This window comes from Xiphophorus maculatus, chromosome 5 (genome assembly GCF_002775205.1).
Source record: "Xiphophorus maculatus strain JP 163 A chromosome 5, X_maculatus-5.0-male, whole genome shotgun sequence".
NCBI classification, from domain to species: Eukaryota; Metazoa; Chordata; class Actinopteri; order Cyprinodontiformes; family Poeciliidae; genus Xiphophorus; species Xiphophorus maculatus.
This window is the reverse complement of record NC_036447.1, coordinates 32,860,626-32,885,286: the sequence shown is the minus strand read 5'-3', so window position 1 is coordinate 32,885,286 and position 24,661 is coordinate 32,860,626. Positions and strand designations below refer to the sequence as shown.

Genomic DNA, 24,661 nt, shown 5'->3' with positions numbered 1-24,661 from the left:
GTGCATTTGTTTATGGACAGCCTTTTTAAAAGCAGGACAGAACAAACTAAAATTTTTGTCTGTATTTTAGATTTACTTTTAACTCTGAAGTAGATACTTATGATGCTGTCCTTTCTATAGTAGATGAAGCCTGTTTTTAGGGAAAGCTTAAAAGATGCAGTTTTCCGTGTTTAGTCTTATTAAAATAAGTTTATATTTTAGTCTCAAAAGCTCACATGTTAAATTGACACCAATTCTTTAATTGTTGAATTGGTTGGGACGATTAGCCAGAGGAAAGAACTCTGTAGACTGGGCCTGGTGTATACATGTGCAGCTTCATGGATATGCCTTTATTCTTTACATTAAATAGAGCTTATGTAGCAGAAATGATTCAACCTCATGTGGCATCATAGTAAGAGTAAACCTGATTATGTTTACCAGACCTAATTATGTTGATTGCTTTCTTCTGGTAGAAACCCATAAATGATACATATCTGGCAGATTATCACAAGTTTAAAGGAATGCACTTATGAAAAGATTAGCTAAAATTAGTTTTTTTTTTCCCTTGGTGTTTTTACTGTAAAACTTCTGATACTTCCAAAGGGAATAGAAGTGCCTGCACTAGGGACAGATACCAAAAACACAGTTAAACATTTTGTCAATATAAACTATTTTGGACAGATGTTTGAATCAAATTTTGGAGAAATTTTGAACAATAAGCCCCTGCACATTATTAATAATCAATGTCCTGGTTTGAACATTTGATTTGCTGCCTAAGTGTTATGACAATATGCTGATGATGTTGTGAAGACTTGAGTGGACTGGACACAGATGTGGTGAACTGTCTGTGCTCTCATCTTCCAGTGTGTGTCGGCTAGATAAGTTAACATTTTTAATCTGTATACTATTGATTTTCCTGCAGACGGACTCTTCTCCTTCTTTGACTCTCGCTCAGCTTGCTAAGGTACATTCTTCTTTTTTAAATGTTTTTCAAAGATGTTTGTGGTTAGAGTTAAGGAGAGTTTAATATTTGCTTTTTGGTTCAATGTTCACGTCTTTTCATTATGCACTTTAGACACCAAACCTGGTTGATGCAAATGCTTCAGAGGAGGACAAGATTAAAGCCATGATGACTCAATCAAACCATGATTATGATCCAATAAAGTCAGTAAATGGATGTTTTTCTTTACTAATCAGGCTGTCCTGCTTGTAAATGTTCTACATAAATGTTTTGTGTAGACATTCACTTAAGTCAATTTCTCTTAGTTACTCCAAGAAAGCCATTGGACCCCCACCGGCTCATTATACCTGCTTTCGGTGTAACAAGACTGGCCACTACATCCGGCATTGCCCCTTGCTAATGGTGGTAAACATTTTAGTTGTAATAATCAGTAGTATTAACTCTTCAGCACATGTCTGATTGCTAAGAGTTGAGGTCTTATCATGCTTGTAATGACAGTAGATTATTTATTTTTTTCTTTTGTTAGGTACAAGATAAAAGTGTGGAAGGTCCCAAACCAGTAAGGATCAGTAAGGGGATACCGCAGAGCTTCATGGTGAAAGCTGACCCAGGCGCTAAGGGAGCAATGTTGACCAGCACTGGAGAATATGCTATACCTGCTATAGATGCGTAAGTAATGAGGTCATTTTTCTTTCTCCAAGTATTTTCTCTTGTCTCACAACACAAGACTTTTTAAAATAACAAAAATTGAATCTCGATTGACAGGGAGGCCTATGCCCAAGGAAAAAAGGAACGACCTCCATTTGTTCCCCACGACCAGTCGTCATCTGAGGATGATTCAGACCCGATCCCCGATGAACTCCTGTGTCCGATCTGCAATGACCTGATGACTGACGCTGTAGTTATACCCTGCTGCGGAAACAGTTACTGCGACGACTGTGAGTTGTTGAGTAGTCAGCAATACATCTTATACAAGTGACACTAATCATGTAAAACAACCAGCCATTACTCAGTTTAGAGATCCGATTTTGTTTTTCTTCTCACCATTAAATTGTGTTTAGCCAAGGTTGAAATGCCTTTATCCTGCACCTCGTCTCTTGTTTAAGTGAATCTGTTTAACAGAGTAAAGAATCACTCCGGTTTTTATAAAATAAAAACTTGACTGTTTTGAATGAGATGAAGTTTTAATGGCGCTTCATTTACAACATGTTCACTTCATTTATTTTAAAATGAACTTTAACCTTTTCCAGACTAACTACATAAGGGCTTTTAATAGTGTTGGTCTTAATCTGTCATGATGTATTGTTGAAGGGAATCCAGTGTGGGGAAAACCTGTAGAAAGAGATGAGCTCTGAAGTGTCTTACTTTGAACATCACAAAGAGAAGTTATTGTTAACAACCTGTCCATGCATCCTTAAAAAGTCTTAAAGTTTTGAACGCATGTACCAAATGTTTAGTCCTTACAATGTTTTAAGTTAATCAAAAATGTAAGGTAGCCTTAAATACATTAATCACAGGTCTTAAATTTTGCCATGACAGGACTAAATTATCTTGTATATTTTATGTTTTTTTTTTTTCTTGCGGGGTTTTTAACAGTCAGAAGTTGTAGTTGCAATGACATCGTCATTGTGTTCTGTGACTTGAAATACCCTTGCTAGCTGGCTTTTTTTGCGTCTGCCATGAGTAAGTGCATATGTAACACCATGTCCACTTACTGCCAAGAGCCACAAGCACCACAGAAATGTTTTTTTTTTTTCTGTGCTTGATTTTAATAAAACGGGATTCCCAATCATCCCCTATATTCATAGTTTTTTGGTCTTAAAATACATTCAAGGTGGCATTGAAAAGTCTTAAGAATCATACATTTTGCTGAAAATGTTGAGATACCCTGTTTAAACCTCCATGGTGGCCTGCTTATTTCCAGGTATCAGAACTGCTTTGCTAGACTCAGAGGAGCACATCTGCTATAGCTGCAAACAGTCGGATGTTTCGCCAGATAATCTCATTGCCAACAAGTTTCTTCGACAGGTGATTTACTTTTCTAAAGCAGTTTTTGGGTGAGCTTTACTCTTAGAAGTGATTTTTAACGTCCTGGTTTATTGTAGGCTGTGAACAACTTTAAGAATGAGACTGGCTACACCAAACATGGCCGGAAGCAGGTCCAACACGCAGCTCCTCTTCCTCCTCGTCCTCAGCTGGTCAGACCTTTGCTGTCTAGACAGCAGGATCCCCTCCTGGCCAATGCTGCTCATCCTGCTCCAGCAATATCTCCTAAAATGGAAGTCCCGCCCCCTGCACCTCGTCCTCTTGCTACTGCTCCTCTGGTGTCTGCTCCTCCTCCTGTTTCCACTGCCGCTCCTGCTCCTCCCGTTTCTACCACTATTGCTGCTCCACCCATTTCCACCACCTCTGCTGCTCCATGTGGTCCTGATGGCTCATCAGCTCCTGTGACTCCAAGTCCTTCTCCTCCTCCTCCTGCTGCTGCTCCTGCTGCTGTTGACCATGAGGAGGCGTCACCAGTTGCTGCTCCTGTTGTTGACCTCCATTTACCTTTGGTCTCAAACAGCCAGGGTGAACCACCCCCTCCAGGGTAAGTGTAACTAAGGATGTTTGGTTTTCAGCTTGTGTCCTCCTGAAGCAAAACTTCTTTTCAGTCATTTTGTTTTTTCTTTAGGGAGTCCCATCCAGAATCTCCGGTAAAACGAGCTTCTTCAGGAACACCTGAAAGACCTTCACAGGTGGGCTTTTGTGAAGAAGGTTGAATCTACAATACATATTGTTCATTTTCTGAGCTACTGATCAATTTACTCAGTGCTTGTAGTAAACACAATAACACAGCTTAAGGTTCTGAATAATAGATTGAAGGTAGAGGTTTATTACAGGGTTATCGTTCTCTGATCTGTAGCAGTCATCCTCTGATATGCTGATGCATATTTCTTTTTGTAGGAACTATAATAAACATACATAAAACAAACTACTACAGTCTTTCGATATTGGACTTGTAGTTAACATCAATTTGTCCTTCAGAAGTTTTATGAAACATCCACAAACTGGAGACTTGTTGCAGATTACTCCTTTCAAACACTAAAACTCTGGGAATAAATGACTAAAATCTAAGCAAATGAGTGAAATAACCTGTACATGGTGACTATATGCTCTCTATCGAACATAGTTTCATTTTTCAAGAGCTTTTAACACTTTATTTTCTTGCTTAATATAAACATCACATTGTTAATGGTAATGGTTTCTTTTAGGCTATTCTGCTGTAAGAATTAGGGATGCACAGATAAATCGGCCGATGTTTAATGTGAAGCCGATTTTATCCATCAATCTTATCTACTTCAGTAAAGGTCTAAAAATCAGCCTCTGTCTTCTCTTGGTCTGCTGTGAGAGAGGTTTGACTGACAAACATGCACATTTGCAGACATGATCTGGTCATGTCTGCAAATGTGCCTTCAAAAGTTTTTCTTATTGTGCAGCCCTACTTCAAATGTAAATTTAGGATAAAGCATTTAGATTTACATGTAAGCAGAAACTCAACTGAAAATAACAATCTATAAGTTGTGAAACGTCTTAAATATTTTCCACAGAGCTACAGTTTACCTGTTATTGGCCACTTGCCCCCTTCAAGACCAAGCCATCCATCAGGTTTGAAGTATTTTATTTATTACCATCTTTTTAAATATTTTAAGAAGATTGTTTTTATCTAAACCAAATCTATGCTCTCTTAGGTCACCAACCACGATCCAACCAGTCTCACCGAGGAGGAAACAGACACTGGTAAGACCGCTCCACCAGTGCGCTCCAGTCTCTTCCATTTGTATAGGAAGCTTCCCTCATCCTTTTTTTGTTTTTTCAGGTACAGAAGCAGAGGAGAGCATCCCTCCTCTCATGTGCAGAGTGCTCCTGCTCTTGCCCCTGCCCCGCAAGTCTACCCAGCTGCCCTATACCAACCGGCACCACAGACCTACATTCCCCAGTACAGCGCAGGGCCAGGTCTCATTCCCCCTCCTGCTATTAGTTTCCAGCCTCAGCCTGTTTATGCCCCTGGACCACCTGGCCTTAACCCCCCCTGGGTCGCTCCTGGTGCCCAGCCCCCTCTCATGCCATTGCCTCCATCCCTGCCACAAGCCCCTCTCTCAAAAGAAGACTTCTACAGACAAAGGCACCATCGACAGGACAAGTACGTGTTTGGTTTTTGCTTTGCTGCTGAGTAATTGTTTTTTAAACTCCAGTGCTTAGTAGGAGATTGACATGAATGAAAGCAGTAGAAGGTAAAATGGTATGATGACTGTTTCTGTTCCCTGCCATTAACAGAGTTACGTCTAAGCTGGATGAGTTCACTAAAGATTTTCATGAAGAACTCATGAAATACAGAAATGCATCAAAGAGACGAAGACGGTCATATTCCAGGTAAACTTTGTGGAAAAAATAGCTACACTGACTCAGAAATACCTTTACCGAGGTAAGGGTAATCTTATTTATATAGCACATTTTCAGCAACAAGGCACTACAAAGTGCTTTACAAGAATTAAAAGGAAGTACAGACAAAATAACAAACCAAAAGAAGAAAAAGCTAACAATTTTGATCCAAAGTAAATAAACTAGCAGGATAAGTGAAAATTCTGAGTAAGTTCTGGGGTAACTACCGTATTTTCCGCACTATAAGGCTCACCTAAAAACCTTCAATTTTCTCAAAAGCCGACAATGCGCCTTATAATCCGGTGCGCCTTATATATGGACCAATATTGAGCCACAACAGGTCTTGCAACTACGGTAAGCAGCCGCCGACTTCATTTTCCCCCGTAGAAGAAGAAGCGCGCGGTGCATGCTGGGATATATGACTGCGCGAAACAGTCATATATCCTAAGCATTTGTGTGTTTGTGTAAAGATCCCAAAATGGCTCCTATTAAGAGACACGCTTAGGACGCAGAGTTTAAGCTCAAGGCAATCAGTCACGCAGCAGAACACGGGAATAGAGCAGCAGCGAGAGAATTTAACATGAACGAATCAATGGTGCGGAAGTGGATATATATTGTGAATGCACTAACGTTTCATTTACCGTAACAGTATCAGACTGTTTTTTACGTGTTTATTGAATCGAGGAAAAGGTCCCCTCCACTACATGTTATACCTTGCTGTTGTTAAAAGATAAACTGTCACGAAAATACCACGTCACTTACTTTACCTTGGGGAAAATAATAAAACAGCTGTTTATTCATTTTAGGAATGAACGAAGTTGTCAGAACGCTGGTTTGTAATCTATTAATAAAGTTTGACTGACCTATCTGACTATTTTGTTGACATTCCTTTTAGCACAGTTCCATCTAATGGATGCATAATGTAACCCCAGCCTCTACTGTAGTGTCTATTCTATGCACCTTGTATATGAAAAAAGTTTTAAAATAGGCCATTCATTGAAAGTGCGCCTTATAGTGCGGTAAATACTTTATGTGCATATCCTGGGTTTTCCGTTTCAGAAAGCTGTGTATCAGCTATCCAGAGTCAACTTACTACCACAACGTACTCCGTGAACCATCCCTGCTCGGCAGCAGGATTGTTTGAACAAACCCTAAGTTTGTTCTATATTTTAGCTGAAACCTGGCACAAGGAAAGCGTTAGAAATGAAGTGTTCTTTTCTGTGGGAGCCGTTACATGTTGGAGAGTAAATACTCTGCAGAAATCCCTGTCAGATGAGGGTGATCACGCTGCAGTTAGATGTTTTATCATTCCCGGACTAATATATTTTCTAGCGTTACTGTTTTTCGCCACAGTCAAAACTTCTGCTCGCACATCACTCATATGAAACAACGAGGACATTCTTTGTGCTGCACTTTGTTTTAATGCCAACCAGATCTTGTTAGAAAATTTACTGTAGCACATAAACTATTAATGTACAGCAGAGGCGCCTATGAGGTGAATATGAATCTTACTCACATTAACATGATGAGGTTCTACCAAACACCAGGGTTTAATCCCTGGCTGGTGCTCTTTATTAAAGCTATTCTGTTTCTCTGTTATGTTATTGGTATCAGGCATGAAAAGCTTATTTTTAGGTAAATTTTATTTTATGATGGAGCTTTTTAAATATGAGCCCTCCCACTGTTGAGCTGTACATCATTGTGTCTAACATTTATTAGTAGCTGCTATTGAATCATGTTATCTGCATTCCATTGATGAGGGCTTTTCTATATTTTCGCTCACGCTTAGTTCATGGGTAACTTGACTCAGAATGGAGTTACCTAGTTGATTTCTCCTGTTCTGAAACCAAAAACCCTGGTTATCATAGAGCTGGGTAGGTTTGTTCAGAGTAACCGCTTTCTACTCGGAGCTTGTCAACTCTGCTTTCTGAAACAGGGTCCTCATGAACACCGTGCCATCCTGGAACGTGCTCCATATAGACTCGATGCTATGGCAACTAACAACAATGCTGTTAATGTATCAGGATTCAACACCAAGTTCAAATTAAATAAATAACTCCCAACTACACAGTATCCAAACCAGAAGGAACAGTTGTCCAAAGAGACAGGAATCGAAGTTTGAAAAAGAGAAAAAAATCCCAACAAAAGTACAGAGCAACTCCAGTGTGCTGCCAATGTAGAGCGGTGCAATTCTAGAGAGAAAAAAACACATGCAAACATTTCCCACACGGAGAACAGAACATTCAGTCCGTTACAGTATTATGTTTTCAGGCTTGATGTTTATTAAAGCCATTATAGTTAAGTGATCTGTGGAGATTAGCTACCGCTGTTGAAGCTAATCTAACACGGCGGTGGTTGATTAGCTAATTTAAACCCCTGCTCTACTGAAAATGTGTCAGTTGGTGTATAAGTTTTTTTTTTTTTTAATGGAACCGAAACACAGAAATCCACATTACATTTAAATCTTAAAGTAGTTGGAGTTAAATAACTGAACTACTTGCATCGCCTCACAATTTTTTTTTAAGTAAAACTTTTTCCTGACCTTTATTTAGTTGTCGTAGTGTTGACAATTAGTAGTAAAGCATGGCATCCCTTTTCCTTTTATGTTTTAGGTGTATATTTAAGTTTAAGAATGTTATATTGACAACTAAAACCAATGGTAGTCATCGTTGCTGAGCAGCTTTTTGCTCCCTAACTGGGAGAAGGGGAAAGGATCTTGCGCTCGTGACGCCATGCTGCAGTGGGTCTATATGTTTTTCTGACTTGTTGAATAATTTGCTCTCTTTCAGATCCCGGTCCTACAGCCGCTCTCCATTCAGCCGCTCTCCATTCAGCCGCTCCCCATATTCCCGCTCCAGATCTAGAACCAGGTCTTACTCTTTTTCTCCCAGTCGGTCCCGTTCTCGCTCTCATGGCCGATCCTACCCTCGCTCCCCTTACTCCAGACGGAATGGACGGAGTTATGGACGTTCAAGGACAAGGTCCCGCTCTCGCTCGAGGTCTTATGGCTACCGGCGCTCCGGCTCACCACGTTCTCCTCTTTATCGAGCTGGAGGCTGGGATGGACCGGAAGGCCCCAGAGTCTACAGGTCTCGAACACGGTCACGCTCCCCCGGCGGCTATCGGAGCCGCAGCCCCGGTGGAAGAAAGCCCCCTCCTCGGGAGTTACTAGCATACGAGCTAAAGGGACACAGTCCTGCTAGTCACGACCGCTGGGACAGAGAACGGTACAGACAGTGGGAGAAGGAATATGCAGACTGGTACAACAAATATTACAAAGACTTTGACAACCAACACCCCCCTCTGCATCATCGAGGTCATGGCAGCAGAGACAGAGAGCGGGAGAAAATATCTGTGTCATCCAGAGATTATTCTCCCCAGGGAAGAGGAAGACGAGGTAAAGAGGAGAGGTGTGGGTTACCTCACAACCCCCCATCATCTTCTTCATCAGGAGCCAAGTCCAGCACTAAAATCCTGAAGTCAAAGAAAATCAAAAAGAAGAGGCCTGGAGAGGAAGCAGAGCAGCAGCAGCCTGTAGACAGAGGTGATGCTACGCCTGTTAGAGATGAGCCAATGGATGAAATATCCAACTCCAAGACTCCTCCTATCTCTTCAAGGCCCCTCCTTACAGGTGGTACTGTGATGCCTAAAGGTACATCTTCCAAAGGCCCAATTGCTTCGGCTAAACCAGCTGCCAAGTCAGCATCAAAGACCCAGACTGACAAAACAAAGAAGGACAAGGGTCCAAAAGTGAAAGCTAAAGTTAAAGTGCAGGTTGTCAAGGCAAAGAGTGAGAAGGTCAAGAAAAAGCCTGGAGAAGGAGTGGTGACTACAAAGGACACTTCAATCTCCTCATCTGCTGTCAAACTGGGTAAGACTGCCAAGACCAAGCCGGATGATGCTTCCGTCTCAGCTGCACCTAAGAAAGAGAAGTCTAAAAGCTTTGCAGTGAAACCTGTTGTGAAGACCCTTCCCATAGCCTCCCAGAATCAGTCTCTATCTCATCACTCCCTCCAAGAAAACCCCCGGTCCGGCCATGATTCACAGACCAGGAGAGATCCCAAGAGCGCTGCTCTCCTCCTCCCTGGGCACAGACCTCCACTGCTCCTGCGGCCTCCATCCCCAGTAGAGAGTCGGAGGAGGATGGGGGATGACTGTCGCTCTTTAGTTGGACCCCCTGACAAGCTGAGGAGAATAGATGGAGGCGGTCCAGTTCCCCACGCACACGTACATGCAAACCCCTTTCACAGAGTCCCACCCGCCTCTGACAGGCAGAGTCAGAGTTTAATTCCTCTGTCAGGGACCAGAGAACTGGGTCGAACAGATGCAGACCGAGGACCTCTGCTGGACAGTCCGGTGAGTTGCTCTCAACAGCTTCTGAGCAGAGCTTTGCGTTTGTTTCTGAACTTCTAGATGCTTCTCTGTTCCTTCATACCTGAATCTAATGAAATGATTGCCCCTTAGCATGTCATTGGCTGCTACAGAGCACTGGGAATAAGACACTCACTTGATTCTGGTGCATTGGACAGGGAATGGATCTAAATGGAAGTCAGAAAGTATGTTAGGTTTCATAAGCCTGTCCATAGTTAAATATGAACACCGGAAATATGTATTGCAACATTTACATTTAGCTTTGAAAATACCGGATAGTAATATTTTTTATGTTTTTTAGGTGAAATGCTTAGGGCTAAAACGATTAATCAATTCTTGAGCTTGTCGTGGTGTTAGAAGGATTTTTTTTAACTGCAGATTCATTCTTTGCTACAGACATAGCAACTTTACTATCTGTTCAACCTTCCTGTTACGCTGTCTATGGCAGTTGCTAGGGCAATTTTCTCACACACACATACACTGCCCTGCTTAAAGAATATGCATCTATTATCTATAAATCAATGGAAAAATTGATTTTGTTGTCTTCTCTCTGCAATGAGAGAAGACAACAAACATAGAAGAGGTTGTTTTTAGAGATGCATTCATCCAATATTGATATATGTATTGGTTCCAATATAGAAAAAAATTCTAGATTGGGGATCGTGACAATGTGCTCGATACATAAGGGCAAATCTATTCTGTGTAATTTCTGTCTTTTGTGCTCTGAGCAACATCATGCTTTATTATTTATTTTACATTGGCTGTTCTACTCTGAATTATACTAACAAAATATGACTAAACAAAATAAAGTTGTGTTTTTATATGTTTGGCCAAGCCTGTGAAGCTACTGGTGTATTTACGTGTACTTGTGGAGGGTTATCACATAAATTTGTAACTTATGACATTTATGTCTGTTTTATTTTTTTATTTATTTTTTCTAAGAGCTTTCAAGTCAGATTTTCTGTATCTGACTGGTATCGGCTGATACTAAACCTCAGAGATCGGTGTTGGGAATGGAAAATGTGGATTAATAGTTTTTATTTTTCACTATGACATGTTCCAGAAGCTCTTTGGTATAGTGATTAAAGTTGCAGTAGGAAAAGAAATATTTTCTACATATTTGTTGAAACTATCAGTTCTTTGTGACAGGAAGGTGTGAGCAGGGGTGAAAGTAGGCGGGTACGGTCGGGTACTGCATACCACTAAAAGATTTAGTGTGGGTATGCAGTACCGGCTAGAGAGGGGAGCGGCTGTCTGCTGTAAAGAATCAGTGAGTGCACTCACTGATTCTGAGTTACCTTTGATGTGGCGCATTACAGCCGCTGCAGTTTCTGAATGTTCAATAAACGACAAACTTGGACTAATTATCTCGTTCATTTGAGAGTATGTCATTCATAACAAGCATCAAATAGGACAAACATGTATTAAGTAACAAACAAATGGCTTCTACCGCAATAATTATGTGAAATTAAATGAATTGTCTAATATAAAAAAAAACTAGTTTCTGGCATCTTGCTTTGAGCTCAGATTCTGAGAGGCTTTTCCTCTGTCAAACATGCTATTTATTTTTGTCTCTTATTTAGTGGAAATATTGATGTTGATACTTTCTTCACTGTTGAAATTGAGTAGCTGACATTCACAAAAGACATTGAAATAAAATCCAGTCCAACATCTGGTTTGAGGTGATTCTTTGGAACCTGTTGGAGGAAAAATATCCCAACTTCAGAAGAAGTGGCTTTATCTTAACAGAGCTCTGTGGTTCCTATCAGTATGAGAGTCAGGGTGAGGAGGCGCCATGTTAGTAAGACGAAGTGGAAGCTGCAGGATCTTCACAACAAACAGGCTTCAGAACTACTACTAGGCCTACTGATCATCCCTCTGTCTGGACACAGGATCAATATAACCAGTTTAAAGGCAAAAATGAATGGATTATATGCCAGATATGGAAAACTGGGATGCATTCCATGCCACGATGTTCAGAATTTATTTCTAATTGTGTCAATATTGCCAGTAGGCTGAAGGAAATATGACTCCATTTTGCAGCAATTCAAGAGTTACCCAGCTTTTATCACTAAGCCAAAAAATTCATCAGCACAGAAACTCCAAGGCACACAAAGAAGAATTTAGACGTATATATATATATATATATATATATATATATATACACACACACACAGTACAACCAAAAGTTTGGACACACCTTTTCATTCAAAGAGTTTTCTTTATTTTCATGACTATGAAAATTGTAGATTCACACTGAAGGCATCAAAACTATGAATTAACACATGTGGAATTATATACTTAACAAAAATGTGTGAAACAACTGAAAATATGTCTTATATTCTAGGTTCTTCAAGGTAGCCACCTTTTGCTTTGATTACTGCTTTGCACACTCTTGGCATTCTCTTGATGAGCTTCAAGAGGTAGTCACCTGAAATGGTCTTCCAGCAGTCTTGAAGGAGTTCCCAGAGATGCTTAGCACTTGTTGGCCCTTTTGCCTTCACTCTGCGGTCCAGCTCACCCCAAACCATCTCGATTGGGTTCAGGTTCGGTGACTGTGGAGGCCAGGTCATCTGGCGCAGCACCCCATCACTCTCCTTCTTGGTCAAATAGCCCTTACACAGCCTGGAGGTGTGTTTGGGGTCATTGTCCTGTAGAAAAATAAATGATGGTCCAACTAAACGCAAACCGGATGAAATAGCATGCCGCTGCAAGATGCTGTGGTAGCCATGCTGGTTTAGTATGCCTTCAATTTTGAATAAACCCCCAACGGGGCCCCCCCAAAGCACCCCCACACCATCACACCTCCTCCTCCATGCTTTGCGGTGGGAACCAGGCATGTACTGTAGAGTCTATCCGTTTACCTTTTCTGCGTCGCACAAAGGCACGGTGGTTGAAACCAAAGATCTCAAATTTGGACTCATCAGACCAAAGCACAGATTTCCACTGGTCTAATGTCCATTCCTTGTGTTCTTTAGCCCAAACAAGTCTCTTCTGCTTGTACCCTGTCCTTAGCAGTGGTTTCCTAGCAGCTATTCTACCATGAAGGCCTGATTCATACAGTCTCCTCTTAACAGTTGTTCTAGAGATGTGTCTGCTGCTAGAACTCCGTGTGGCATTGACCTGGTCTCTAATCTGAGCTGCTGTTTGACCTTTTGCACGGGAGCTGCAATGGAAATTTCGTTGAATTCTGTTCAATGACAATAAATGCTATCTAATCTAATCTAATCTGTTAACCTGCGATTTCTGAGGCTGGTGACTCGGATTAACTTATCCTCCGCAGCAGAGGTGACTCTTGGTCTTCCTTTCCTGGGGCGGTCCTCATGTGAGCCAGTTTCTTTGTAGCCCTTGATGGTTTTTGCGACTGCACTTGGGGACACTTTCAAAGTTTTCCCAATTTTTTGGACTAACTGACCTTAATTTCTTAAAGTACTGATGGCCACTCGTTTTTCTTCACTTAGCTGCTTTTTTCTTGCTATAATACAAATTCTAACAGTCTATTCAGTAGGACTATCAGCTGTGTATCCACCTGACTTCTGCACAACACAACTGATGGTCCCAACCCCATTTATAAGGCAAGAAATCCCACTTACTAACCTGACAGGGCAGGTTGACCTATGAAGTGAAAATCATTTCAGGTGACGACCTCTTGAAGCTCATTAAGAAAATGCAGAGTGTGTCAAAGCAGTAATCACAGCAAAAAGTTGCTACTTTGAAGAAACTAGAATATAAGGGCTATTTTCAGTTGTTTTACACTTTTTTGTTTAGTGCATATTTCCACATGTGTTATTCATAGTTTTGATGCCTTCAGTGTGAATCTACAATGTCAAATGTCATGAAAATTAAGGAAACTCATTGAATTAGAAGGTGTGTCCAAACTTTTGGTCTGTACTGTATATATATATATATATATATATATATGTACTTTTGTTTCAGCACCCCTAAGAATTTAAAACTACTTTCACCCCTGGGCATGAGACGGATAATCTGTGAAAAAATCGAGCCTTTCCTCCTCCCAGTTCTACCTCATAACTAATCAGAGCCAGGAGTAGGGACCTAGTGCTGTCAATCACCTCTGCTGCTCACCCTTGTTCCCTCTTATTATTGTAGAATCTATAGGTGTCTAAACTCAGAATATATGAAGAAAGATTTACACAAGACTCGGAACTCCTTCTGCTCAAGAGATTTAATGCACATCTGCTGAACCACAAAACATCACATACACATCGTTACAGAAATCCAAAATCTCTTGACTTCTACTTCTGATGTCAGTTTTTTATAGAGTCCCAGCTCTACTGGTGTGCATTGGGAAGCCTCGACCAATGGCGTTGCTTTCCTCCATTTACGTAGACTTTCTGGCTCGTCTTACAGTGGATGTGTATTGGAAGTTTCTTGGGAATATTCAGACCTCTTGACTTCACATCTGCTCCGTTTCAAAAGTGCTATTAGTCAACTTGTTTGTTCTTTATCTGTCCAAACAGAGGTTCCTTCCCACGTCTTGAGCTCCGGCCCAGTTCCTTTGCTGGCAAGCAGGGGAAATGTCTGGCGCCAGAACTTTCTTGCACAACAGCTTAAACTAACAACTTTCCTCTTTTTAATGATTGTTATTAAACATCTCTCCAAATCTGAATTCCTTCCTGACTTCTAGGTCAGATTAACCCAGTCCATTTGACACAATACATTTATTTTAGGTTAAAACATATCTTGGTGCGAACCAACCAAACAACATAATTTTTAACTATTAATATAATTATATTCCTCTACGCTGCAGCTATCATACCCTATAGTGAATGCTAGGGCTACTTAGCATGGCCTCCAACGATGGGTGGAGAAAGTTGTTTCTCCACCATTAACACATTTAGCAGCGAGTACATGAGTTGATTGACAGCACTCAGACTCTCCTCTTGGCTCTGATTGGTTGTTTCTGAACAGGAGTGGTGTGTGACTTCAGATAGCAATAGTAGCTCAGGGGGGAGGTGGAGGAGATCATTTTTTCATAGATTATATGTCTCAGCAAACTGTCATGACATGATGACAGTTAAACAAATATATAAAGAATCATATTTTTACCTGTAATCAAACGGTAGGTTTTAAGGCTTATATATTGCACCTAAGAACAAAAAAATAGTGTTTTTAGTCTTCCATGAAAGAAAACCATTTGATTCAGGTCACCAGCTGATAGCTCGGCTCTATTATTTTGAGTTCAAACCATGACTTTTTTTTTTCTTGCTGTCAGGAATAATTTAGTTGCTTTTGTCAACAGAAGCCAGTGAGGAAGATCAAGCTGAACAGAGATCTGGGGAGAAGAGGCAGCAGTGAGGCAGCACCTTCAGACAGATCCCAGTCCGGTACTGAGAAATCCTCCTCTGGCTCAGATCGATCTGCTGCTCTTCACGGCTTGGAAGGAGACAGACACAGAAGTACATCAGAGGGAGCCGGAAGGAAGGAGACATCAGCATCTGTGGATAAAGGAGCTTCCAGAGAGCGACCCAGCAGCGCCGGAGACAGACAACGAGGCTCAGACAGGGAGCAGGACAGGGAGCGGGACAGAGAGCGGGACAGGCCGCCTGCTTCAGACAGAGACAAAGAATCAGGCTCCAACAGGGACAGGGACAGACCGAGAGCATCTGAGGACAGAGATGAGGAGGGAGAGAAGGAGGTGAAGACAGAGAGAAAAAACCCCAGCAGTGGAAGTGGAGCAGCTCGTTCTGTCTCTGTGGATAAAATGACAATCGGAGAGAAATCTGCTTTTTGCAAAAAACTGGCAGATCAGGAGAAACCAAGTGGTTCTTGTAAGGAGAGGATGGAAGGTGCAGAGAGGGCTGCTAAACCTGACAGGTTGTTATACATCTCACTTTGCTGCTTGTCACACAGTTGTCTGTTCCCATGCCTGATAGAAACCATAACTTATCGGTTCGTCCTGTGAGCACACTTGTTGCTGGATGTAATTATATTCTCTCTCTTCCCAGGAGCCGGTCCAATGACAGAACAGAGAGGACTGGCCTCTCTGGAGACAAACCAGCTGTTACTCAAAGAGAAGGTAATTGGGTGCTCTCTGAAGTCACTGTGTAAGAGATAACTTACAGTGTGAGTAAGTTTTATGAGTTAAGTGTTCATAACATATTTTTTCTGCTGTCTGACAGTGATCAAAGAAGACCAGGAGACGGCTGTGAAAAGCAAACCCAGGATCAGTCGGAAGGCTCTGCCGAGCCATGTGTCTTCCTCCACCAGGTCAGTCTGTTCTACTTCTGTTTCCACTAAATGCTTTGGTCGTTTGAACTAAATGTGCTCTAAATCCAGAAATTTCTGGGTTCTGAACTAGCTTTTTTGGTGCATTTGTTACAGCTTCCAATTAAAGGGTAGAATCCTGTAAAAATGTTCAAACCTGTTTAGTTTTTCCAAATTTGGTCATGTTGAATCTCAGGTTACATAATATGTTGCAAATTTATCAATATTACAATGTCACTCACCACATAATATACATACATGTTGCAAAAGAACACCTGGACTGCAATAAGCGTTGGCTAGTTATTTAAAGTGCCATACGTACAACTAAAAGAAGGCTCTGAGGGAACGGACTCTGAAATTCTTCATAACTTGGATACCGAAGATATCTTCATAATTTCCACCTCCAGCTCAGCGGCTGGAGGTGGAAATTGAACGAGCACACAGGACCGTGTCTATGCAGTCCAGACCAGGTGAACCACCTCGTGCCACCCCAAGGCCCGTCCTGATTCGTCTCCTGCGATTTCAAGATCGAGAGAAAATTTTCGCTTTGGCTAAAAAGAGAGGAAATGTCTGCTTCGACAACATGAAAATGAACTTTTTTTCCTGATATGAGTCCAGAATTAGCCAGATTCTGCAGACAGCTCGTCCCCACGCTGCAAGCAATAAATCAGGAAACAGCCCCTGCTACCTGATCTATCCTGCATGGCTGAAGGTCCAACTGGGCACTTTTTCGACACCACAAAAGAAGCCTTTAAATTCATCAACAACCTGGCACAACGGGAGCAGCAGGAGTCCACAACCTGTGATCATTGACTATTAACACAGAAACTGAAGCAGAATGGATTGTTAAGATGATTAACACTCATGTGTCATCAGGTCTATTTCTCCAGAGACTGAATCGGATCCATTCTGGTGGAACAGTGATGCATCCTGATCCTTCTAATTACATATGGCTTATCGTTATGGTTTACCAGTCTTTTCTGTTTTATTAGTTAGTGAATGGTATTACGTGGAGGTAAACGGGTTAATAATGTTTTAATCTTTTAAAAGTTTGGAATATCATTGCTTACAGTTCATTGGTTTGCCAATCTTTCATTATAATGTATAATTGCCCATAAATCTGGGTGGCCAAGGAGTGTTTCTCTGCTGGCTAAAATGTGTATTCCAAGGGGAATATGATAGCATGTTTTTTGCTGTTATAAATGTTATGAGAGCTTGTAGGTTCAGCTCATATGTTACTTTAGAATGAGGGAGAGGCAAGCACCTTTGAGTCAACACACTAGGTTTATGTTTGGTTGCCAGGATGTCGAGCTGGCAATCGAGAAGAATGGCGAATGTTAAATGTTATTGTCTTTCCCTTTTGTATCCTCCTCCCAAAAAAAACTTTCCTCTATCAGAGAGACGAGATGGAGCAGGATTTGCTCATTATGGCTTGGTTGGTTACCTAGAGAAAGAGAAGAATTGCTGGTTGACTTTTCATTATAGCCAATGTTAATATTAAGTCCATTGAAATTAGTAACATTTAATGTCAAAGGAAACATTTAATGTCCTATAAAAAGAAAAAGAGTCTATACTTACCTGAAAGAATTTAAACCTGATATCCTTTACTTACAAGAAACACATTTATCTGACATGGAGCATAAAAAGCTAAAAAGAGATTTTTTTTTTTTCTTCATTTAGTTCAAAGTTAAGAGGAACAACAATTTTGCTGCATAAAAACATTCCTTTTGTTGCTACTGAAATTATATCTGACTCTTCAGGTAGATATCATAATCCTGGACTTTTATGAATATATATGCACCTAACTATGACGATAGTCTATTTATGCAGGAGGTTTTTCTTCAGGTCTCCCAGTCACCAGGGTTTCTAGTGGTGGGAGGGGACTTAAACTTCTGTTTAGATACTGTGCTTGACAGATTTTCAGACAGACCCTGTCTCCTCTCCAAATCAGCGAAAATAACAATCTCATTTATGGAAGATTTAAGTTTAACAGATGCCTTCACAGGATAGAGATTATTCATTTTATTTGCATCCACACAATGGATGCAAATAGATAATTTTTTGATCTCCAGTCAGATATTTCATCGAGTGATAGATAGTGAATACCTTCCAAGATTACTTAGTGATCACTGTCCATTGGTGATGTTGGTGTCTATCCCTGACAAGGTAGAAGAAAAGTACAGATGAAGGGCCAAGAGGGACCTTACACTCTTAAAACAACCTGAATTCTTTACTTTCATTAGGGAACAAATTAATTTCTTTATTTTAGCAAATAGTTCATCTGTTCCAAATATTTTTACTTTTTGGGACACATTAAAAGCATTTCTGAAGGGCCATATCATATACTAAAGCAGGGGTGTCAAACTCCAGTCCTCGAGGGCCGCTGTCCTGCAGTTTTTAGATGTGCCACAGGTACGAAATGCTGGAAGGAAATGGCTTAATTACCTCCTCCTTGTGTAGATCAGTTCTCCAGAGCCTTGCTAATGACCTAATTATTCTATTCAGGTGTGGTGCAGCAGAGGCACATCTAAAAGTTGCAGGACAGCGGCCCTTGAGGACTGGAGTTTGACACATGTGCTAAAGGAATAAAGAAGAAATATAAAGTTTAGATTTCTAACCTTGAGAAAACATACCAAAATGCCCCAACTAAGGAAAAGTACAGAGAACTGGTGAATCTGAAACTAAAACACAACACTAGGCATACATATCAAGCAGAGAGAGCAGTAATTAGGTCCAAACAAAAATTATATGAACTTGGAGAAAAGGCACAAAGTATTGGCATAGCAACTTAAAGCTGAGGAAAATAAACAAACAATTAACGCTATCGAAAACCCCCCCAAAAAGTTAGAATGTACAGTATAGACCAAAAGTTTGGACACACCTTTTAATTCAATGAGTTTCTTTTATTTTCATGACTGTTGACATTGTAGATTCACACTGAAGGCATCAAAACTATGAATAACACATGTGGAAATATGCACTAAACAAAAAAGTGTAAAACAACTGAAAATAGCCCTTATATTCTAGTTTCTTCAAAGTAGCAACTTTTTGCTGTGATTACTGCTTTGCACACACTCTGCATTTTCTTGATGAGCTTCAAGAGGTCGTCACCTGAAATGGTTTTCACTTCATAGGTCAACCTGCCCTGTCAGGTTAATAAGTGGGATTTCTTGCCTTATAAATAGTCATGAAAATAAAGAAAAGCCATTGAATTAGAAGGTGTGTCCAAACTTTTGGTCTGTACTGTATATCCCAGAGAAATGAGGCCTTTAAAAAGTAATATTCTGATCTTTATACATCACAATCTCAGGAGGATTTAGATGAAATTGAGTCCTTTTTATCCTCCATTGATTTGCCTTGCTTATCAGGGGACATATAACCAGAAAAATAATAAAATAGAACTAAAGCAGCTTGATGCTTAAATGCATCAACTATAAACCCATCTTCAAGGAATAATTTTGCTCCAGTCTGGCTTAATAATTTTTTTAAAATTACGTGTTTTCTATTATTATTATTTTTTTAAATGATTATTTTTCTAAAATCAAAAACAAGCATCGCTTAGCCCGGATGGGGGGGCAAGGAAAGCCTGGGAGGCCACCAGGCTTAGAATACACTTGGGGAAACCCTGCATAATTATAAAATGAATGAAAACATGGTTTTCTAAAAGAAAAATAATTTGCAACATGCATTTGTATTTAGCTCCTCAATCATGGGTGTCTTTTGGAACCTATGGTAATATTATCTACCAATATTGTCTCAAATTTAGCTTCATTTATCTTCTAATCAGCTCTTTACAATTTCCCATCTTGATTTTTTTTAATCTAAAACTGTTTAAAACATGTGCCCAACTTTCTTTCCTGTTTGGTTTTCAGGATGCTATTCTCTAATTTTCTCCAACAAACCTCTGAGGCCTTCATAGAGCAGATGTAATTATACAAAGATTAAATGACACTATTGTAGTTTGGTGACTTCTGAAGGGAGTTTTATTGTGGGTATGGGTGCACCAATAAATCTTCCCCAATTTCCTTAACTTTGTGTGATTGGATATTGTCCTATACTTGGGAGCAAGTAATTAATTTTGTTAAGAATGACAATAACAAAATGATTCTGTTGATCTTTTTTTTTTCAGTTTTTCCACAAGCTAAACCACTGTCCCACTAACACACTGGCCAAGTGGGCTGGGAAACATATACAGACTACAAGATGTAAATGCACACGCCACACATAGTTATTGGTTCATATCATTCTTATGGCACTCTCATTGCACACCTCTGAAAGCACGACTGTAGGTTATATTTGTGGTTCGCATTGAGCACAAGCACTGTGGTGGTGCAGTATTCTCCAAAGAAATATGATTCTTCACAAAGTCCATATAGATGTGATACCAGTGAAGCTTTTCTGCTAGAACACCTTCCAAATCATCCAGTTTAAGAGAGAGGAGATAAACTGCAGAGGCTCCAGTGGTGTGATTGGTGTACCTGCGTCTTCATGCCGTGTTCAATAAATGATCTATAAAACTGTATTTCAGGAACAACTGCTCCACAGCAAACACCATACTTAATAAAAACAAGCAACACTTAGCCTGGCAGGGGGTCAAGAACTTATTTAGGGATCATACATTTTAAATCAAGGTTTTAAAATGAATACAATTGGTTACTTCTATAAGAAGAAGAAGGTAGAAATTGTGGGAAGACGATCATTTCAATTCAGACTTGTCATATATTTTCGCTCTTAAAAATGTGTTAAAACTTTTGAAATGTTCCAAGTCCTACATTCAGTTTAACATTTCCTTAAATGTTTTCCAAAAGGTCGGCTCCAGAGAGAAAGCTCGAATCAAACAGAGAACAGAAGAAGAGTGTAACGTCTAAAGCTGCTGAGCTTCCTCCAGCCAGCCCTGTGAGGGGCCGCCATCACAGCCCACCCCCCATCCCAGCGCAGGAGCTGCCGCTCATCCAGCCACCGCCGCGCTCCAAGTGGGAGAGAGACGACGACGACGACGGACAGGAAGACGATCCCAGCCCACCGACCAAGGACCCTTCACCACTGGCAGAGAAAGGCCGAGGCAGAGAGGGACACCATGACGCAGCCAAGTCTGTTAGAGCTGAAGCCCAGGAGGCTGTGAAGGAGGAGAAGAAGGGATCAGTCAGGGAGGAGAAGAAAGGGAAGACACAGAAGGACGAGGGGAAGGCTGGCAGGACTACACAGAAAGATTCAGACAAACCACACAGAGCAAAATTTGTGAGGGAGGAGAGCAGAGGAACCAAAGAGGAGAGAAAATTTTCAGCTAAGGAGGAGGAGAAGAAATGTGGAGGAAGAGAGGAGGGGAGGGGAGGAGCAGGGAAGGAGGACAGAACTGCTGGAGGAGGACGGGAGGACAGCCGGAACCCGGAGCCCAGGAGACAACGTCTCTGCTCAGACCTGACCCGCGAAACAGACGAGGCGTCCTTTGTCCCAGACTACAGCGAGGGGGAGGGTTCGGAGCCAGAGAGGGGGCGGAGCGGCAGCCCCACCCCGTCCCCCACCCGGCCCTCCTCGTCACTTAGCAACCACAGCGACTCGGCCACCACCGCCGACAAGAAGAAGAAGAAACACAAGAAGCACAAAAAACACAAGAAGCACAAAAAGCACAGCAGCCAGGACAAAGAGAAGGAGCCCAAGCAACACAAGAGCAAACAGAAGAAGAAGAAACACAAAAAGAGCAAAGACAGGGAGGTGGAGGAGAAACAGGAGGAGGAAGCTCCATGCTAACACCTTTTCTACACTCATCCCAGTAATGTTTGTAAAGGAAAAACATTCAGTTCCACTATAAGTTAATTTTGTGGAGAAGTGTTTCAGGAAGAACTGACACTTTCTACTGGATCGCTCCAAACACAAGTGTTGTCTGTAGTTGCCCTTGACAACACTGCATCAGGATGGCTGTTGGGGTCTCTGCTATTTTTATGAACCAGTCAGTGAGCAGAAGGAACATGTTGACCACAGCAGTGGGTGCAAATGATAGGAATAATAGCCACTGTTCTCAGGGATGAGACTGCTGCTCCGCCGGCTTCGGTTGTCTGTACAGAGATTTGCTTTGCATCAGTTCTCCGTTCTTTTGGCTTTTCAAGCAATCTGTCATTGCTTTATTTGCATTTATTTCCAGAAGACTCTGCTAGGAGTTTTGCATGTTTTAGCACAGTTATTTGAGAATTATAATTCTCACCTTAAATTTTTTTTTTCGTTTATACGGGAGTTCATGTTTTATCAAAGAACGAATCTACATGAAACACCTTTTCCATCCAATTTAATCAAAAGAAAATAAGTTGCCACAAGGAAATGTAAATAATAATAAAAAAACTAAAAAAAGTCCCGTGGAAGTAAAACATTATTTAGCTTAAACTTACAAAATTTCTGGTATTAATGTGAAAGCTGACGGTTGTGTATTCAAACCACACTGGACTGTGTAAATCAAGGATGTTTATTTAATGATGAATAAGTTGTGAAGTTTTTTGTTTCTAAGGTACAAAGAATGTTTATGTGGATGAACTGGTGTGAAAATGAGGATAACTGTTCTTTCAAATAACATGTTTCAGTTTTAATAAAAAAAGTTTTGAAATCAAATTATTTTTAATCTCCTGCATTGAACATAAGACGATGGTTACAACCTGGATTATTTATCCATCTCATCTTCCTCCTACTTGTTCATGACAGAGCAGGGAATGCCCAAATATGGACACTCCACAGATAGGTTTGTGGTGACAGTCAACACGATAAACCAATAGAAACACAAAATTGTAAAAATATTCAACTGGAAGAATTGTTTCCTAACTAGATTTGGTTTATTTTCATATAAAAATCTAACCCTCAAATTTACGATACACATTTCTATAAGATGTTTATGTCATTCTTGATTAAAACCTTTTGAAGAAAGCGTTTGAAGTGCACAAATTACAAAACCCTAACCTTAAAGTTTAAAGTAACTTGTTTGCATTACTTCACACATGAAATGTCTGAGAATTTCTTGTCCTGTTTCCAGTTCAATGTCCATCTATTGGCCCACATCACTGCTGTTCTCATGCTTGTATTAACTTGTTTTTTAATCTTGGATCTTTGTTGGGTAGATCTATAAAATCAAAGATCTTTTATCTCCCTTACATACAAACCAGAAGAGACTGAAAAGGCATTTAAAGATAATTACTTGTACTCTCAACTTGAGCCAGCAGATGACAAAATGATTAAGATATTTTTAAATTCACTAGATTTTCCAAACATTGGGCAATCACAAAATGCTATATCATGTGCACTGATTACAGAACTTCAAAATGCAATTAAAGGAATGATGGATTTCCTAAAGAATGGTATAAGGTCTTTAAATAAAAGAACCACAGCTGCTGCTCTTGACATCAATTAACCAAACACTTAAAGATGGAATACTCTTCATCATGGAAATAGGCTGTGATTAGAGTTATACCTAAAAAAGGTAAAAATGGAGAATATTGTGAAAACTTAATAGGTCAATATCAATATTAAACTGATACAATAGATTTCAAAGTTTTGTATCAGATTTTATAGATGGAGACCAATTTGGCTTTAAAGGATGACAAACCCAAGACAATATAAGAAGAACAATTCATGTTATGGAAAGGGTACAAAACAAAGAATGAGCGATTTAAAAAAAAAAAAAGTTTGGTTGTGGAGAAAGCTTTCAAATTTTTGCATTTTTGTTTGGAAAGGTTTGGTTTAAACTCATAATCAGTAAAATCCGTCAAAACATTATATCAGGATCCAGTAGCAAGAATAAAAATAATAGTCTTTCAAATTGGTTTAGACTTGAAAGGTCAATTAGACAAGACTGCTACCTTTCACCAACATTAGTCACAATATTCATTGAACCTTTGGCCCAAGAAATTAGGCAAACTGAGGAGACTGAGGGGGTTAGAATAAAGGACACTGAGCACTGCCAAAAAATGTATTTAATTAAATGTTTTCACATTGAATAACATTTTTTTAGACGTAGAATTGAACTAGAAATACATTATAAAAATGTTTAAAATAAATTGCTCAATGCATAAAACGTAGTAATCTTTTCTAGATGTGCTGACACCGTGGCACCTGCACATTTAGTTGTCATCACCAAACCAAATAAGTGAGATTATTGGAAGTAATGCCATAAAATAAACTACAGCCAAAAACATTTTTTAGAGTGCAAGGACACTGTAGATATGACTTTCCCATGTTCAATTCCTGGCCTGATGACCTTTGGCGCATGTCTTCTGTGTTGTTACCCACTTTCCTGTCTAACTACTCTCAACTACAGGCATGAGCAAAAACAATCCTTTTAATAAAGAGATTATTAGTTTACTTCTTTATTTGAACTAAACTGATTTGAGTAAGACTGACTTAGATTTGTTGGATAATCTCAGTAAATTGAGTGGGATAAACTTAATTGCATTGCTTGTTACCAACTACAGCAATTCAATTCATCAGTAAATCAATCAAATTTTATTTGTATAGCACATTTCAGCAGTAAGGTACTTCAAGGTGCATAATAAACACAAAAACACAAAGTCATGCAGAATCAACAATCAAAACATTACATTAAGTCAAGTGTCATCATTAAATTAGTAATTGATTATGTTTCAAACACAACTCTAAACAAGTGGGATTTAGTCGAGCCTTAAAGGAAGTCAGTGTTTCAGCTGTCAGTGGCGCAAAAAGTGGGTT

The 24,661-nt window shown here is 40.2% G+C and overlaps 1 protein-coding gene across 1 annotated transcript; it reads left to right on the top strand.

The window, feature by feature from the left end:
• Positions 1–1,565: 1,565 nt before the first annotated feature.
• On the top strand, positions 1,566–22,558 carry LOC111608695 (E3 ubiquitin-protein ligase RBBP6-like). Its single transcript, XM_023334502.1, has 12 exons — positions 1,566–1,609; positions 1,706–1,878; positions 2,865–2,968; positions 3,046–3,530; positions 3,615–3,678; positions 4,672–4,720; positions 4,800–5,123; positions 8,037–9,718; positions 14,997–15,571; positions 15,703–15,773; positions 15,877–15,964; positions 20,770–22,558. The coding sequence occupies exons 1-12, from the start codon at positions 1,566–1,568 to the stop codon at positions 21,707–21,709; spliced, it is 4,599 nt and encodes a 1,532-aa protein (XP_023190270.1). The 3' UTR covers positions 21,710–22,558.
• Positions 22,559–24,661: the final 2,103 nt, after the last annotated feature.

Excerpts from the sequence above, each read along its gene's own strand:
- LOC111608695 (XM_023334502.1), top strand. The coding sequence starts at position 1,566 with ATGTTGACCAGCACTGGAGAATATGCTATACCTGCTATAGATGC. Across the intron at positions 5,124-8,036 it reads AGGCACCATCGACAGGACAA|GAGCAGCTTTTTGCTCCCTA; the intron begins GTACGTGTTTGG and ends GTCATCGTTGCT. Across the intron at positions 9,719-14,996 it reads GACCTCTGCTGGACAGTCCG|AAGCCAGTGAGGAAGATCAA; the intron begins GTGAGTTGCTCT and ends TTTTGTCAACAG.